General features: G+C 44.2%; 1 protein-coding gene across 1 annotated transcript in view; it reads right to left on the bottom strand.

Annotated features, from left to right (window-relative positions):
• The window catches only part of Mtus2 (microtubule associated scaffold protein 2), a 355,323-nt gene that overhangs the window by 195,437 nt on the left and 144,229 nt on the right, over window positions 1-15,657 (bottom strand). The window contains exon 4 of the mRNA XM_029477860.2: window positions 10,125-10,319. Within this exon, the coding sequence (XP_029333720.1) occupies window positions 10,125-10,319 (195 nt within the window). The remainder of the gene's footprint in view (window positions 1-10,124; window positions 10,320-15,657) is intronic.

Below are 15,657 nucleotides of genomic sequence, written 5' to 3'. Positions count from 1 at the left end.
GACAGAGAAGTCAAGGACACCACAAGAAAACCTACAGAATCAGCTAAGAGTCCACAGAGACTGAACCACTGAACAGAGAGTATACACAGGCTGGACCTAGGTCACCTATACATTTGTAACAGGTATAAAACCCAGCCTCCACGTTAGACTCCTAACAACAGGAACCAACTGTATCTGACTCTGTTTCTTGCCTTTAGACCCCTTTCTCCTAACTGGACTGCCTTGTCTGGCCTCGATAGAAGATGTGCCTAGTCCTACTATAACTTGATGTGCCAAGACAGGTTGCTATCCACGGGAGGCCTCCTCTTCTCCGAAGGGAAAGGAAGGATTGCATGGAGAACACAGACTCTCCAGGTGTGACTTTTAAACCAACAGGAAATATGTCCTTCCTTACAGTTTCTGAACAGAAACACTGAACAAAGAGAAGTCTAGAACTTCCTGAGAACCTCCATCACAAGAAGGAGTCATGGGACCAGAGACCTTGGATCTGCAAAGCCACCCAGGAATCCACTACCTTACTTGCTTTGTGAAGAGGACACTGGGTGCCCATGGGACTTCTGTAATTGGTTGGTAGGGACACAGGTCAGGACCTGGGTACCAGATCCCCTCAGCCACTGTTCTGTCTGCCTCACGGTCTCTTGAGTCTTGACACCCCTGTAGCAACTCCCTCCTGAGTATTCTCCAGGAGTCCCTTACAGCACAATTTATGGTCCGGATGAGACAATGTCAGCTTACCATTGCCTGTGTGAACTGAGGGTTCTCTGTCCCTCTGCTCCTTCAGTGGGCTGTTCTTTGCACATCTATTAACTCCTTTGTACCCAGGGTCCAGCAAATTCCCATCCTCATTACACACACATCCTCACTCTCTGCTCTCTAGAGATTGCTCACAGAGAATCTTAACACATAGACAGGCCCGGGTACGTTTGGGGCAGCTAAAGGTGGCTTCCTGTAGACACTCATCAAAGGCAAAGTAAGGTCAGTTTATGGTGTGGGGCCTCAACAAGGGAAACACTTGATCCTGTGGCTCAGGCTGTCGTGACACAAACAGATTTTCCTGTAGTAAATCCCATGCCACATCTAGGGCGTCCACCCTGGTGTGTACCACCAGAGTGTCGCTTCAGAACCAGGCCCACTCCTAACTCAGGTGGAGAGGGTGGGGAGTCCACTCACCTACCCTGCTTGAATCTGCTTCTCCAAATGTGGTAACCTGGATGGGATCAAAATTACAAACCCTCACACGTCACACTGTCTCTGATAGCAAGCAGGGGCTTCCAGAAGAACCATGCTGCTGAGGGCACACGAAAGACATGAGCCAGGCTGTGAAGGGTACCCAAGAGTCTTGTAAAGGATGCTCCAAAGAAAACCTAAAGAACCCTGGAAGTGTAAGCAGACCCCAGCAGGGAAACACCTCTTATTTGCTTCCCACATGTTTCCAGGGCTATGCTAGACACACACTAACAAGCGCCTGTGTGTAGCAGTGGCTGCCCCGGACCTCCTGCCTAATTGGTGGTTTCCCCCATGGAATCCATCATCACGGGGGTCTATCCAGGCTCATTTGCCTTCATTAGCAAGACTTCCTGGCGGCAACAGATGTCTCCCACATCATCACCACCACCGTTAGAATCACGCCTCATGACTGACAGCGCCCGAGATGTGTTAAGGTTTTCCATTTTCTAATCAAAGGGGTCAGAAGCAAAAGGTGTTGGCAGCTCATGCCTGCAGCTGTCTGGCCTGTCAACTCCCTGCCTCACACGGGTTCTAAAACCTGAGAGGAAGGAGGACCCGAGTCTCAGCGTTGTGTGTGGCAGCTGCTCTTCGGCTGGGGACCCACTCCAGGACACAGCACACCCACCAATGTCTGCACGGTGGCACAGGGCTTGTGTAGAGTGTTCTCATATTGTCCAGATCCACACATCATCTCTAGATTAATTACAGTACCCAATGCCATACAAGAGCTAGGGAAAGCTGTTTTACAGTGATGCTCAAGACATGGCGACCAGAAAAATCAGTATGTGTTTAATGCAAACACATTTTTCCCCAGAAAAATCAGTATGTGTTTAATGCAAACACATTTTTCCCCAAGTATTTTTGGTTTAGGTTCAGTTGGATCTTTAGCTCCAATACCTGTAGATACAGAGGGATGGCCATGCTTACTTTGACACGGACAAAGCGGGATGGAAGGATCAAAGACCTCACCTCAGCGTTAGGCAAACCTGCAGTAAGTGGGTATGAATATATATTTACAATGTAGCAATGTGACTGAACATCAAAGTAACTTTTATTCTCCTGTTGTAATTGTTGCCTGCTAACCTAGGCCTAGTCCTGGAAGCCTCTGGCTTCCATACAATCTTATCTAGGCCTAGAAGGTTTTCAGCCTCTGAGACTTGCTGCTGAATAAGCTCACCCTTTCTTGTTCTTTCTGAATTCTAGCTGGTTGGTTCAACTCAGCTGTTCTGGCTCAAACTCCTCTTCAAACTGATTCAACCTTGCTTTCTCTCAGTTTCCAAATTGCTCTGCTCAGCCTCAAACTAACTCTTACCAATCTTTTCTAATCTCCTGGCTCCTTCTCATTCTCTTGCTCCTTCTGTCTTTCCCTGTGTCTAGCTTGTTCTCTTTTCAATCCATCTCTATAAAACTTTCCTGGTAACACTGCCTCCTTCTCCTTCTCTGTGCTGCTCCACTCTACCTCTCAACTCTACTGAATTCCTGCTCTGTACTCTCTTCCTCCTGTGCTGTCTCTCTCTCCCTTAAGTAGCTTCCCTTTCCTCTTTCTTCTCGTGAGAGTTGGGAGTTTTCTATTCTGTCAGATCTTTCTCTGATTAGCCACTCAGACATCTCTTTCAAACATAGACCCTTCCTCCTACAAACTAATTTTACCTTCATTGTTTGGGATAAAAAGTAAGTACTAAGGGCCTGTCTGTATTCCCGTCAGAGGGATTAAAGGTGTGTGCTAAGGCTGAGCCACACTCTAACTAGGAACAGTTTCGAATATCCTGTAACAACTGAAGACCTCCACATACCTGCTGCCCCCATTCAGTCGCTGACCCTAGACACCAGAGAAAGCAGATAAAGTGCTGGAGGTGTCACATGACCCTGAGAGTTAATGAGAATAGCCAGCCCATACTCCCCTGAGGCTCTGAGCTATAGGTGGTGCCCGCATTAGCACATACCCACAGAAACTAGAACAAGAGTCCTTGGCTGACCAAGACAAAAATTACCCAAGTTTCCACAGGGGCCAGTGGCAGAGAGACACAGATGCTATGGTTACAGCATGCATTGCTGCTAGACACGGCCAAACACTGTAACCTTGCACCCTGCACTGAGAAATACATAGTATCTCAGCCTTTGAATAGAGAACAACTACAGGCAGAGAAGAAAGAAATCACACAGGGAGGAAGCAACATGCCTGGAAAGGAAATGCTGTTGCCTGGAAAAGAAATGGAAACAAAAAGTATTGGACCCCCACTTAAAGAGCAAAGTCTCTTCAGGCACACCAGAATAGGGTGCCAGATCCCATTACAGATGGTTGCAAGTCACCATGTGGTTGCTGGGAATTAAACTCCGGACCTCTGGAAGAGCAGTCAGTGCTCCTAACCACTGAGCCATCTCTCCAGCCCAAGAGCAAAGGCTCAATATCTTAGCTATTCTATGGGGGCTTTGGGTTCTCACTGAGTCCTTTGCAGGAATAGCCAGACATTTATATCAAAACTATGAAACACCCAAGCTTACTTTTATATATGGAGGGCAAACATGGTACATAGTAAATACATCTAAGTCCTTTTTATTGCTTTGTTTGTTTTCCCATGTGTTCCCGTTGCCTTTACGGGTGTTGAATTGCCTGGTAAGTGGGTATCTTGGTGACCCCCACACAGCCCTCACACAGCAGAGCCCACAGAGGGCCACAGAGGCAGAGTTGTGGAAAATCATCTCACAGTTATGCCTCAGTGTTCTCCAAAGTAAAGAGAGTTCCGCGCTCCTATATCATCCCTCAACATAGGAAAGGCTTGCTAACAGCCCTAGAATGCCTGGTCTGACTGGTCTACTCATGCTCTGTTCTCTCTCCATGACATAATAGGAAGAGAATAAACAGCCCTCCCTCCCTCTCCTAGTTTGCTTTCTCTGGCTGTAATAAATCATGACCAAAAGCATGTCCTGACCACAGTTAACCACTGAAGGAAATCGGGGCAGAAACTCATCCAGGAACCATGGAAGAACGCTGAGTACTGGCTGGTTCCCCATGGCTTGCTCAGCTTTTTTATACAACCCAAGACCCTTTCCCAGGGATGATACCAACCATGGTAGAGTGAGCCCTCCCACATTGATCATCATCACCATCATCATCATCATCACCACCACCACCATCATCATCCTCCTCACAGACTTGCCCAGAGGCCAATCTTAGAGAGACATTTTTTCTCAATTGAGATTTCCTCTTCCCAGATGACTCTCCCCTTTTTAATTATACCTCTGTGTTTTAGAATCATTGAGAGGGGGTGTTGAGTGGCGTCACTAATGAAGAACCTGAGACTCCAGCTGGGAAAACGGGTAAAGCACTTGTGGATCTCAGCCCCACAAAAAGGGGCGGAGTTTTACTCATGGTTTCAGGGGTTCGAGTCTATGCATGTAGGACTGTGCAGCAGGCTTAGCTATTTGCCTCTGGGCAACAGGGAACAGGGGAATTAAAGGGCCAGGGCCAGAATATTCCTTCTAAGGACATGTCCCCAAGGGCCCAACTTCTTCCCACTGGGTCCCACCTCCCAATAGTGTCAGAGGCCAGTGACACAAGGTCTCTAATGGACGCTTAACCAAACCACAGCAGCGCCTGAGTCCACTGAAGTTAAATGGCTTGTATGTATCATCCCCCAGGTTTCAGTGACGTCATATATGTGCTGTTTCCGTAGCTCAGGTGCCTTTGATTCATGAAGGATCTTGAATGATAAAAAATATGACGTTTATAAAGCTGGAAATTCTTTCGACAGAGAATATGATTCCTGGCAGATTTTTTTCCCAGTCTATCTGAGTCAGGAGGATAACCGTTACTTAAATAGTACAGAAATCAGACTCCCACAAAAGCGATGGTAAGTCCCATGCAGAAAAACCCATGTTCTTCTCCGTAAATGTGTATGAAGAATGTGTGGGAATCACAGAAAATTACCAGCAAGACTCAAGAAAAATGACTCTATTTCTCTTCCTTAGGAAGAATGCTTCAAATTAGACGGTTTCGGATTCCAAGGAACCAGATGCTCAAACCTTATCAGCGATGCTTGTTTGAGTTCTGCATTTCCACAGAAAAGGAGAAGCACACTTGGGACTTTGTTCTCCGTCCTCTTTCCCTCTACCACCCAAACTGAATGGAGATACTCAAGTAAACAGCAGAACATTACAAATCAGAGCCCAGCCACATGCCAAGTTGTATGAAGCCAGCCCCTCACATACTGTAAAAGCAAGCACCCTCCCTGTCCCCGTCAGAAATAAAGACAGCTCCAACTCTCAGTTCTATTTTAATTCGAGGGTTTAAACGCCACCAGACTAGACTAAGGTCACCTTTTATAAATGTATTTCTTTTTCTCTCTCTCTTTTTAAAAGATTTTATTTATTTATTTTATGAGTACACTGTGGTTGTGAGCCTTCATGTCGTTGTTTGGGAACTGAATTTAGGACCTCTGCTTGCTCATCGCTCTGGTCAGTCCTGCTTGCTCTGGTCAACCCCGTTTGCTCAGGTCGGCCCACTCACTCAGGCCCAAAGATTTATTTATTATTATAAATAAGTGTACTGTAGCTGTCTTCAGATGCATCAGAAAAGGGTGTCAGATCTCATTACAGGTGGTTGTGAGCTACCATGTGGTTGCTGGGATTTGAACTCAGGACCTTCAGAAGAGCAGTAGGTGTTCTTACCTGCTGAGCCATCTCGCCAGCCCTATAAATGTATGTCTTTAAAAGGGAACCTAATTGAACGTATTTCCTTATACACTCTAAAGACATGGCACAGCCCTCTCCAGCTTCCCTTGCCTTTGTTTCTTTACATACCAAAAGGATATATAAACTTGCAGCCCTGACCTAAGAGAATGCCATGAAAGTCAACATCAAGTCTCATAAATGTTTTAGTAATACACGCATGCCTGATGACAGTGGAGGCAGGTAAGGGTGTTGGATCTCCTGGAGCTGAAGATACCCCTGGTAGTTGAGAGCTACCTTGTGGATGCTGGAAATCAAACTGGGACCTCTGGAAGAGCAGCCAGTGTTTTAACAACTGAGCCATCACTCCAGCCTCTAAATTTTACTTTAACACTCAAAAGTTATTGATCATAATATGTAGGTGATTATAAAATATAATATATATATAATATAAAATATAGGCACTGGAATGAGCATCATCTCTCTGACAACATGGCCATTTCCCCACCTGGGTTTTTGAATGGTCAACACTGAACTTCATTGACATGGCCCACAGGTAGAAAGAGCCTAAGAAAAACTATTTTTTTGCAAAGCTGTGTTCTAAACACTCAGTATATATTACTTTCAGTTAGTGCTCCCGATTTACCCTCTTGATGGTTTTAAACTTAGTTCAGTTATTACCTACACTGTTTTATTATGAAAACACCAAAGTCATAGATCTAGTAAACTCAGGGGTGGTATGTAAATCCTAATGTCTCTAGAGTACACGTCCACCACTGTTATTCTGCAGTGGCTCTTAAAACCCAACAGAACAGAGTCTCATTGACACAGGGCAGTCAGACTCTGCTGCTCTGATTACGGTATGGTGTGGACAGCTAACCATTCTGTGTCAGGTACTTGAAATGTGCTAAGAAATCAAGCCCTAAACATTCCCAACACGTGCACACAGAGGAACTACACAAAGTGATTGAGGTAATTAGCGTGATGCAGTAATTACTTCATAATATATATGCTATGTATATTTCATATATATGATTTTTATATATTCAAACATGAAATATATAAAATATTAAAATATATAGTATTTATCATATATCATATTGTATATATATATATACACATACATACATATATACTAAAATAACATGCTATATGTTTGTGTTGATTATTTTGTCAACTTGACATAAGCTAGAGTCATTTGGGAAGAAGAAATTTTAATTGAGGAATTGCCTCCATCAGATTGCCCTGTGGGCATATTTGTAGGACGTTTTTTCTTAATTAGCGACTGATATGGGAGACCCAAGCCCATTGTGGGTGGGACCACCCTTGAGAATGTGGTCCTGGGCTATATAAGAAAGCAGACTGAGCAAGCCATGGAGAGCAAGCCAGTTAGCAGTGTTCCTCCATGTTCTCTGCTTCAGTTCCTGCCTCCAGGTTTCTTTCTTCAATTCTTCCCCTGGCTTTCCTTCATGGTGGACTGTGACCTGTAACTTGCAATTAACCCTTTCTTCCCCAAGTTGCTTTTGCTGGTGGTGTTTAATCAGAGCAACACTAAGCAAACTGAAGAAAAAAAGTTGATACTACACCTTTCGTTACATTATAACTCACCAAAACTAGAAGAAAAAAATCAAAAGTGTCTAAGATCTTTCTGGAAAACATTAAATGTGAAGATACGAAGTAAAGAAAGCAAAATAGACTCAACACTATTTCCATAGACTTTCTGTCTTATATTACTCTGGGCAGTATTGGTCTTTTGCTTCTATATTGTGATTTCTAATTTGTGGCAGATTGGAGGGTTGTGTATGCATATCTCTGTGTTTTTTATTGTATTTTTCTTTTATTATTCTGTTTGTTTTTTGTTTTCCTGTTTTCTGAAGAAAGAGCGTGGAGTTCAGTGAGTGAAGAGAATCGAAAGAAAGAAAGAAAGAAAGAAAGAAAGAAAGAAAGAAAGAAAGAAAGAAAGAAAGAGGGAGGGAGGGAGGGAGGGAAAGGAAGGAAGGAAGGAAGGAAGGAAGGAAGGAAGAAAGAAAGAAAGAAAGAAAGAAAGAAAGAAAGAAAGAAAGAAAGAGGAAAGAAAGAGAGGAAAGAAAGAAAGAGAGAGAGAGGAAAGAAAGAGAGAGGAAAGAAAGAAAGAGAGGAAGGAAAGAAAGAAAGAAAGAAAGAAAGAAAGAAAGAAAGAAAGAAAGAAAGAAAGAAAGAAAGAAAGAAAGAAAGAAAGAAAGAGGGAGGGAGGGAGGGAGGGAGGGAAAGGAAGGAAGGAAGGAAGGAAGGAAGGAAGGAAGGAAGCAAGCAAGCAAGCAAGCAAGCAAGCAAGCAAGCAAGAAAGAAGTAGATTAATGGTTTCTGGAGCTGGAGACTGGAGGGAGACAGGGTAGAGCATTAGTGGATCGCTAGGTTTCTCTCGGGGAGGGATACTGGAAATGTTCTAAAACTGAGTGTACTGAAGTTACACAACCCTCTAGATATACCAACAAAACAAAAAACTGAATTGTACACTTTAAGTGAGTGAATTACATGGTGTATGGATTACACCTCAATAAAGCTGTTATTTTAGGCAGCCATGGGGAGGGTAGGATTTTAACCTCCTTTTGAAAGATTTAAAACACACACGGAAGGAAAGCAAGGTACCCAGTAAACACTCCCAGTTCATTCCTCTAGCGCTAATGGCTTTCAAAAACTCGCCAATCGCGTTTTTAATCTGTCCTCTTCCACCTCCAGATTTCTTGCTTTTTACACTAAAGAAGAATGCTGTCATTCTGATACAGAGCAATCGCCACAAGATGGAACACGGTAGCAATAGCGTAGCAATAGCCTGGACCGGTTCTTTCGGGGTGCCAGGTCCGCCCTCTCAGCAGCACAGGAGAAACCCCGTGCTTGGCCCTCCTATCCCTCCTCCACCACATGTCACAGGCTATGCAGCCTTTAATCAGCACAGGCTCATCAGCAAGCTCTCTTTCCCGTCCCCAAGAGGGAGAGGACTCCTGCGGCTCATTCACATGTGGGTTACTTACATGTAAAATGCATGGGGGCAGGGGGATGGGTGCTGAACCGGTGTAGAAGAAGCAAAGGGGGAAAACAGGCTAATCTTTGCAAAGTGGGACAGCGATGAAAAAACGCGGCTGTTCTGATGGCATTGTTTGTCACTATAAACCAAAGCTTCGATTTATAGTTTATATTAACAACCATAAACAGGCAACTTTCCTTAAAACCAAGACCAAAGAAAGAAAGAAAGAAAGAAACACAAGTTGGTACTCTACTCCCATCGCTGGGAGGAGGTGGGAGCTGAGGACTGCGCACAGACATCAATAAGGTTTAATCTCAGATGAGAAATCGCTTCTCGGGAACCTGACCTCCCAGGTCACTGGCGGCTCCTTTCTCCATGAATAAAAAATGACTCCCTCTTTGCCAGGGGAACATGAGACAAGCTGATGGCTGTTTCTATAGGAGTTATTAATAACGCCTCTTGTCAACTCTGATCTTTTAAAGATGTGTGTCAGGTGCAGATAATCAAGTGAGCCATGTATATAAATGCATTTTATAGCACTCATGAGCGCAATATCGAGTTCACATTCCAGGGATCTCTCATTTTAACCCTCGTTTTTCATTGATTAGCCCTCCAAAGGGACTGGTGATTTTCTACTTCAAACCGTCCACAGAACCCAGATCCTACTTAATAATTAACGGAATGTATGCTCATCTTAAGAAATGAAACGCAGTCATTTCAAGTGAGTTTTAGCTCATCTTTCCAAATCAAGTTGCCTAAGGTCGCAAACCCTGACACTCACTCATGAGTGGCCTCAAGAATAGTCTCTCAGGATGATTCTTTTAAGATGTATTTGTTTTATTATTTGTGTGTGTGCACGCGCATGCTCCTGTGTATTTATGTGCACTGTATACTTGTAGTGCCCACGGAGGCCAGAAGGGGGCATCAGATCGCCCGCTTGAATCTGAAATTCTAGGTGTGTTTGTAAACTGCCCAGTGTGGGTTCTGGGAACTGAGCCTGGGTCCACTACAGGAGTATTAATTCCCTGTAACTGAGAAAAAGGAGGGTCAAATAGGCTGTTTTTCTTTGGTGGATGATTAAGATTCAAGTTAATAGATCCAAGTTCTTTTCTTCACTAACCAAGGAAACAGTACACAGGGTCCCTAAGTATCCTCTGTCTGCCGGCAGCCCCTGGCAGGGCACAGGCATCTCCTCTAACTTCCTCAGCCCCTTTGCCCCACTCACGGGTGACCGGCCTGCTCTGCTCCGGCTGCACGCTGTCCAGGGATTGGCTGCTGGGCACCGCAGAGATGCTGGAGCTCCTTACGAAGCCGAAGGCCGCCAGCTTGGCTGCAGGGAGTCGTGAATAGCCAGGAGGACGGAGCCCGGATTTTGGTAGACTGGCCTTTGCAGCATTGGAATTGGAGGCTTTCTTGAGGTCTGTTGAAATGAATCAAAATCAAAACAAAAGGAAAATTCTCAGTGCACAGCAAGATAAAAGAATGTTGCAGAATGTATCCCGGCATGAATAAACTAATCTTGCAGGCTCCAGTTCTGCACACTAGCGAATCAATCTTTGTTTTTAAGATGCTTTTTGGCTTTCACTGATAGGGTCAAGCAACTTCATTAAATCATACAAATAAAGCAATAGGGTGACAAGAACTCAGATATCGTTCTTCTAACTCTTCAGTCTGATTTTCATAAACGATAAATAGCTTTTATCACTCCAGCATAGCAGTTATTCTACAAATCCTACCCTAATCAGTTATAGCGTAATAATGTTATGCCTTGAGACAGAAAGAGGTTTCATAATGTGGGACACATCTGTGCAGTGGAAACCTGGAAACAAGCGGAGGCTTCATTAATATCAACAGTTGCTTGTTTACATACACACACATCTCTGTGTCTAGGTTTCCACGTTTCCCCCTAATCCCCACTTTGTACTGTGATAGTAATTTAGTTCAGCAAACATTTCCTGAGAAGAACATGAGATACAGAATTTGGTGAAATAGCAAACCCATCTTTAAGAGAAAGGCACCCTAACTTACAAGGGCAGGACTTCAGAGGACCCAGGAGGGAGAGTCACAACAGCTGCTGCCCTGGGACAAGCTCACAGTCTGAGGAGGAGAGGACTGGAGGACAGAAAACCAGACAGGAATGGAGGACAGACAACCAGCCTAACTTTAAGGCCTAAGAAAGGCTAAAGGGCCTGGGATGCAGAATGGAAAGAGAGTATCAATTGTTGGAAGTTATTTTACAATTGAGAAAACAAGATATACCTTAAGTTTAACACACAGTGGACTTTACCCTTGTTATTGGCCTCACAGAAATATGTTCCCTGAATCATCCCTTATTCCAACTCTTGCTCTGAGGTGTAACTCCCCAATGACTGACTGGGCAAACTCCACGCTCTCACTTTACCCTGAGAACAACAGTATCTTCTTGTAAAGTATGATGCTGTAACTCACATTTAGCACCTACTATAGAGTCTGGTAGGTATTCAAACTGGTGTTAGGTGTTGTTCTCCTGTTACTGGTTTTTAGGTTTTAGTCCAAATTTCAAGTTAGTTCCCAGGTACGTACCCAGCCAGGGAGGGTAAGGACGATAGTGTCATGCTACGAAGCCAGCGCTTCTGCGGCTGCACCGCATTTTCAAGAATGGATACTTTACGGAACAGAAAAATAGTGGGCATGAGAGAAAAGATGTCTGGCATTATGCTGGCAAGAGACAGCGGGGGACATCCTCTCTTCCGGGTGCTTGACAGGAGCAGCCATGAATATCAGTTCAAAAAGTGGCTTGCTGGACAACTCAAGACTTTCGGTGAATATACTCTTAGAGAGGGGAAAGCAAGCATTGTGGGACTACGGCCTGCAGCCTGGGAAGCATGGTGCTAGCTAGGCTGCAGAGAAGAAACCCTCGAGCAGGATTGTGTGGCATACAGGACGATAGAAGCCTGCTTCAAACCAGAGGGCTGTCATTTGGCCTTTCCCTCCAGCGAGAACTTGTTCACCACCTTGCCGTCTAGAGGTGGAAATCCTCTTGGCTTGAGAGCTACAAGGGAAGGAAGGAAGGATCAAGAGGTTCACACATGGAATTCTAGCCATTACGCAGAATACAGGAAGTAGAAGGCTAAAGTAGAAGTGGGCCTTCCTGGTGCAGCATCCATTCATAACCAGCTAGGGTGGAACTTTGTGACTGTAACTGTTTAGCAGTCCCTCATATTCTGTGAGTAATTCCTCCTTTGCCCTCTGTCTGTAAGCCCAATAAATTCACTGTTTCACCACGCAGAGCTGTGGGGGTAATCTTTGCTGTGGTACCCTATCAGGATTGAATAGATCTTCACCCACATCTCTCTAGGAGTAGTTATGACAACAAAGAATCTACAGGAGAATGCAAACACAAGCTCCAAGAGGCGAGCCAGACACCAGGAAGGGATGAACAGGTGAAGGACCGGCATTCACAACTAGAATCCTGATGAATTAGGACCTCCGTGTGAGAGCTGAGACCTGAAAGTGCTAGAAGATGTAGGGAGATGCAGGCAGAGGCCAAGACCTGCTCACTGGGATTCTGGTTGCTCAGAAAATAATGCCAACAACCAAGAAATGTGATTTCACGACATTGAAAAGCTTCTTCATAGCAAACACTTCATCGAGCAAAGCGACAGCCCACAGAATCGGGGAAAGTCTTTGCCAGATACCCACCCATCCAAGAAGAAAATTATTGTCTAGAATACAGAAAATACAAAGAACTCAAAAATATCAAACACAGACTCAACCAACCCATTCCGCAAATACTTAAGGAAAGGGACACTTCTCAAAAGATGAGATGAGATGCCTTCGTCAGGCCCCTCCCCACAGGGTTCAGAGAGTTGTGTGGAAGAGGAAAGATGAGAGGAACCAGAGGGGATGGAAGACACCAAGGAAGCAGCGTCTCCTAGAGGCAGGAGGACTGACCCATATGAACATACAGAGACGGTGGCAGCATGCATAAGACCTGCACAGGTTCAAGCCAGATGGGGTCCCCAGGGCTGGGAGGGGACGTATACAGAAGCCCCCTAGCCCCCTAATGAAGGATATATCTCCACTTGACAACTACTTACAAAGGAAAAATTAATTTTCTCCAATGGAGTCTTACCAGGTATATAAACCACACTTCAGGATATCCACTGTACCCAACAGTAGATGGCCAAGGTAAAACGAACTCAATGGTATTTCTGTAGACTTCTTTTTTTTTTTTTTTTTTTGGTCTCATAATGCTTTGTCTCGGCATTCTTTTGTCTGATTGGTCTTTTGCTTGCATATTACAGCTTCTGATTGTGTATATTAGTGTGTGTGTGTGCATGCGTGCATATTTCTGTGCTTTTTAAAATTCAGGTTTGTTTGGGGGGCTTTTGGTTTGCCAGTTTGTTTTCCAGAGAGAAAGGCAGGGTGTGGAGGGTGGGTAAGTGGGGAAGATCTGGGGGAGGCTAGGAGAAAAGAAACCATGGTTGGAATATACTGTAGGAAAATATTATTTTCAATAAACACACACACATACACACGCACACACATGCACACGAAAACATGTTTGGTGAAAAACAAGCATGAAAAAAAAGTCCTTTTAATGAATTCAGTGTTTCTGCAACTATTTGCTATGAATGTATAGAAGGAAGCTCTGGTCTCTAAAAAGCCTTTCAAAGTCTTCTTCCTCCAGGATACCTGTGATGGTTAACCCACTTCAAAGCATTTTCATTCAGGGAAGGCCTGGACCTCTGTAGCAGACAGTGGAGCTGCTGCAAGTGTCAATAATTTGTGAGACAAATATATGAAAAGGGGATTAAACAAAAGTGAGTGATTAAAATAACAAGAAGCAACAAATCTGCCTTCCATTCCCTCAGCTAAGCCACAGTTCCTGGGGGTTTACCTGTGATTCCACATCAACGCATCACAGAGATACCTGCCCTCCTGCGCTCATTGTTACATTGTTCATAATGGTCACCGGGGGCCCATCCCAGGTGTCCAACAGCAGAGGAACAGACAATGAAAATGCACACACACACACACACACACACACACACACACACCACAGCACACACACACACATGCGCACACACACACACCACAACACACACACATGCACACACACACACACACCACCACCACCACCACCACACCACATCACACACACCACAACACACACACCATAGCATGCACACACATACACACACACACACACCACAACACACACCACAGCACACACACACATGCACACACACACCACAGCATGCACACACATGCACACACACACACCACAACACACACACATACCCTACCACCACCACCACACCACATCACACACACACCACAACACACACACACCACATCGTGCACAACACCACAGCACGCACACACATGCACACACACCATAACACACACACCACAGCATGCACACACATGCATACACACACACACCACAGCATGCACGCACACACACACACATAGTGCAATGTTGTCAACCATAAAGAGAAATATAATTATGCTACTTTCATAGATGCAACTGGAGATAATCATATTCAATGAAGTAAGTCAGCCTTGGAAGAAAATAAATGTGGCGCGTTCTCTTTCATTTTATACAGATATCTTAGTTTTGTTGCCAGCCTGATCGAGCTGGGAAGAAGGAAGCCCAACTGAGGAGCTGTTTCTGTCAGAAGTTAACTACAGCTCAACATCACAAGTCTAAGAAGATATGGTGGGGGGTGGGGAGGGAATGACACAATCAAAGTATGTTATATATGCATGAATGAAAATGTTATAATGAAACCCAATTTTATGTATAATTGATGCATGCTAATAAAAATAAGCTTTATAATAAAATATCGAAAAACTAGAATCACTTTTATTTCTAGTCAAGCCATAGACTTAAGATAGAATCCTGATTAGTACTCAGTAGATATCAGTATCTTTACAATATTTGAGAGGGGACAAAAATCTTACTGTATAAGCCCTGACTAACCTGGGACTCATTATGTAAGCCAGGCTGGCCTCAAACCCAGAGCTCTGCCTACCGCTACTGCCCCAGTGCAGCTACTAAAGTATGCTATTCCATGGCATGCTGATATCTTCGTCAGGGCTGGAGAGATGGCTCCCCTGTGAAGAGAACTTGCTGCTCCTCCAGAGGACCCAGTAGGTTCCCAGCACCCACGTGGGCAGCTCGTGACCACCTGTAACTCCAATTCCAGAGATCTGACACCTCTTCTGGCTTCTAATGGCACCGAATGCATGTGGTACCCAGACTTATATGCAGGCAAAACACTCATGCACACAAAATAAAAGTGAGCATGATGTTTTTGTTTCATATTTGAGATTGTAATATTATTTCTTCCTTGTTTTCTTACCCTTCCAAACACTCCTATTCACCTGTCCTTGCTTCTTTTCAAATTCATAGCCTCCTTTTTTATTACCTGTTGATATAATATATGTGTGTATAAGTGCAATGTTGATACATAATACTCAATATATATTGGTATCTTTATAATATTTTAAAGGGGTGTTTATACTACACAAGCCCTGACTAATCTGGAATTCAATATGTAAATCAGGCTGGCCTCAAACTCAGAGACCTGTTTGCCTCTGTCTCCCCATCTACATCTATCTACATCTACATCTACATCTGTCTTTACAAATATACAAGCATACGTACAATTGACTACTTGGTATTGGATAACCAATTGACTTGCTTGTCCCTGGAGAAGACTATTCCTCCCTCTTAGCATCCCTTAGCTGCCTGTAGTTCTTTGTCT

The sequence above is a fragment of the Mus caroli genome, unplaced genomic scaffold (assembly GCF_978045245.1).
Source record: "Mus caroli unplaced genomic scaffold, Mus_caroli_1 scaffold_4, whole genome shotgun sequence".
Taxonomy (NCBI): domain Eukaryota; kingdom Metazoa; phylum Chordata; class Mammalia; order Rodentia; family Muridae; genus Mus; species Mus caroli.
This window is presented reverse-complemented; position numbering and strand designations above follow the sequence as displayed.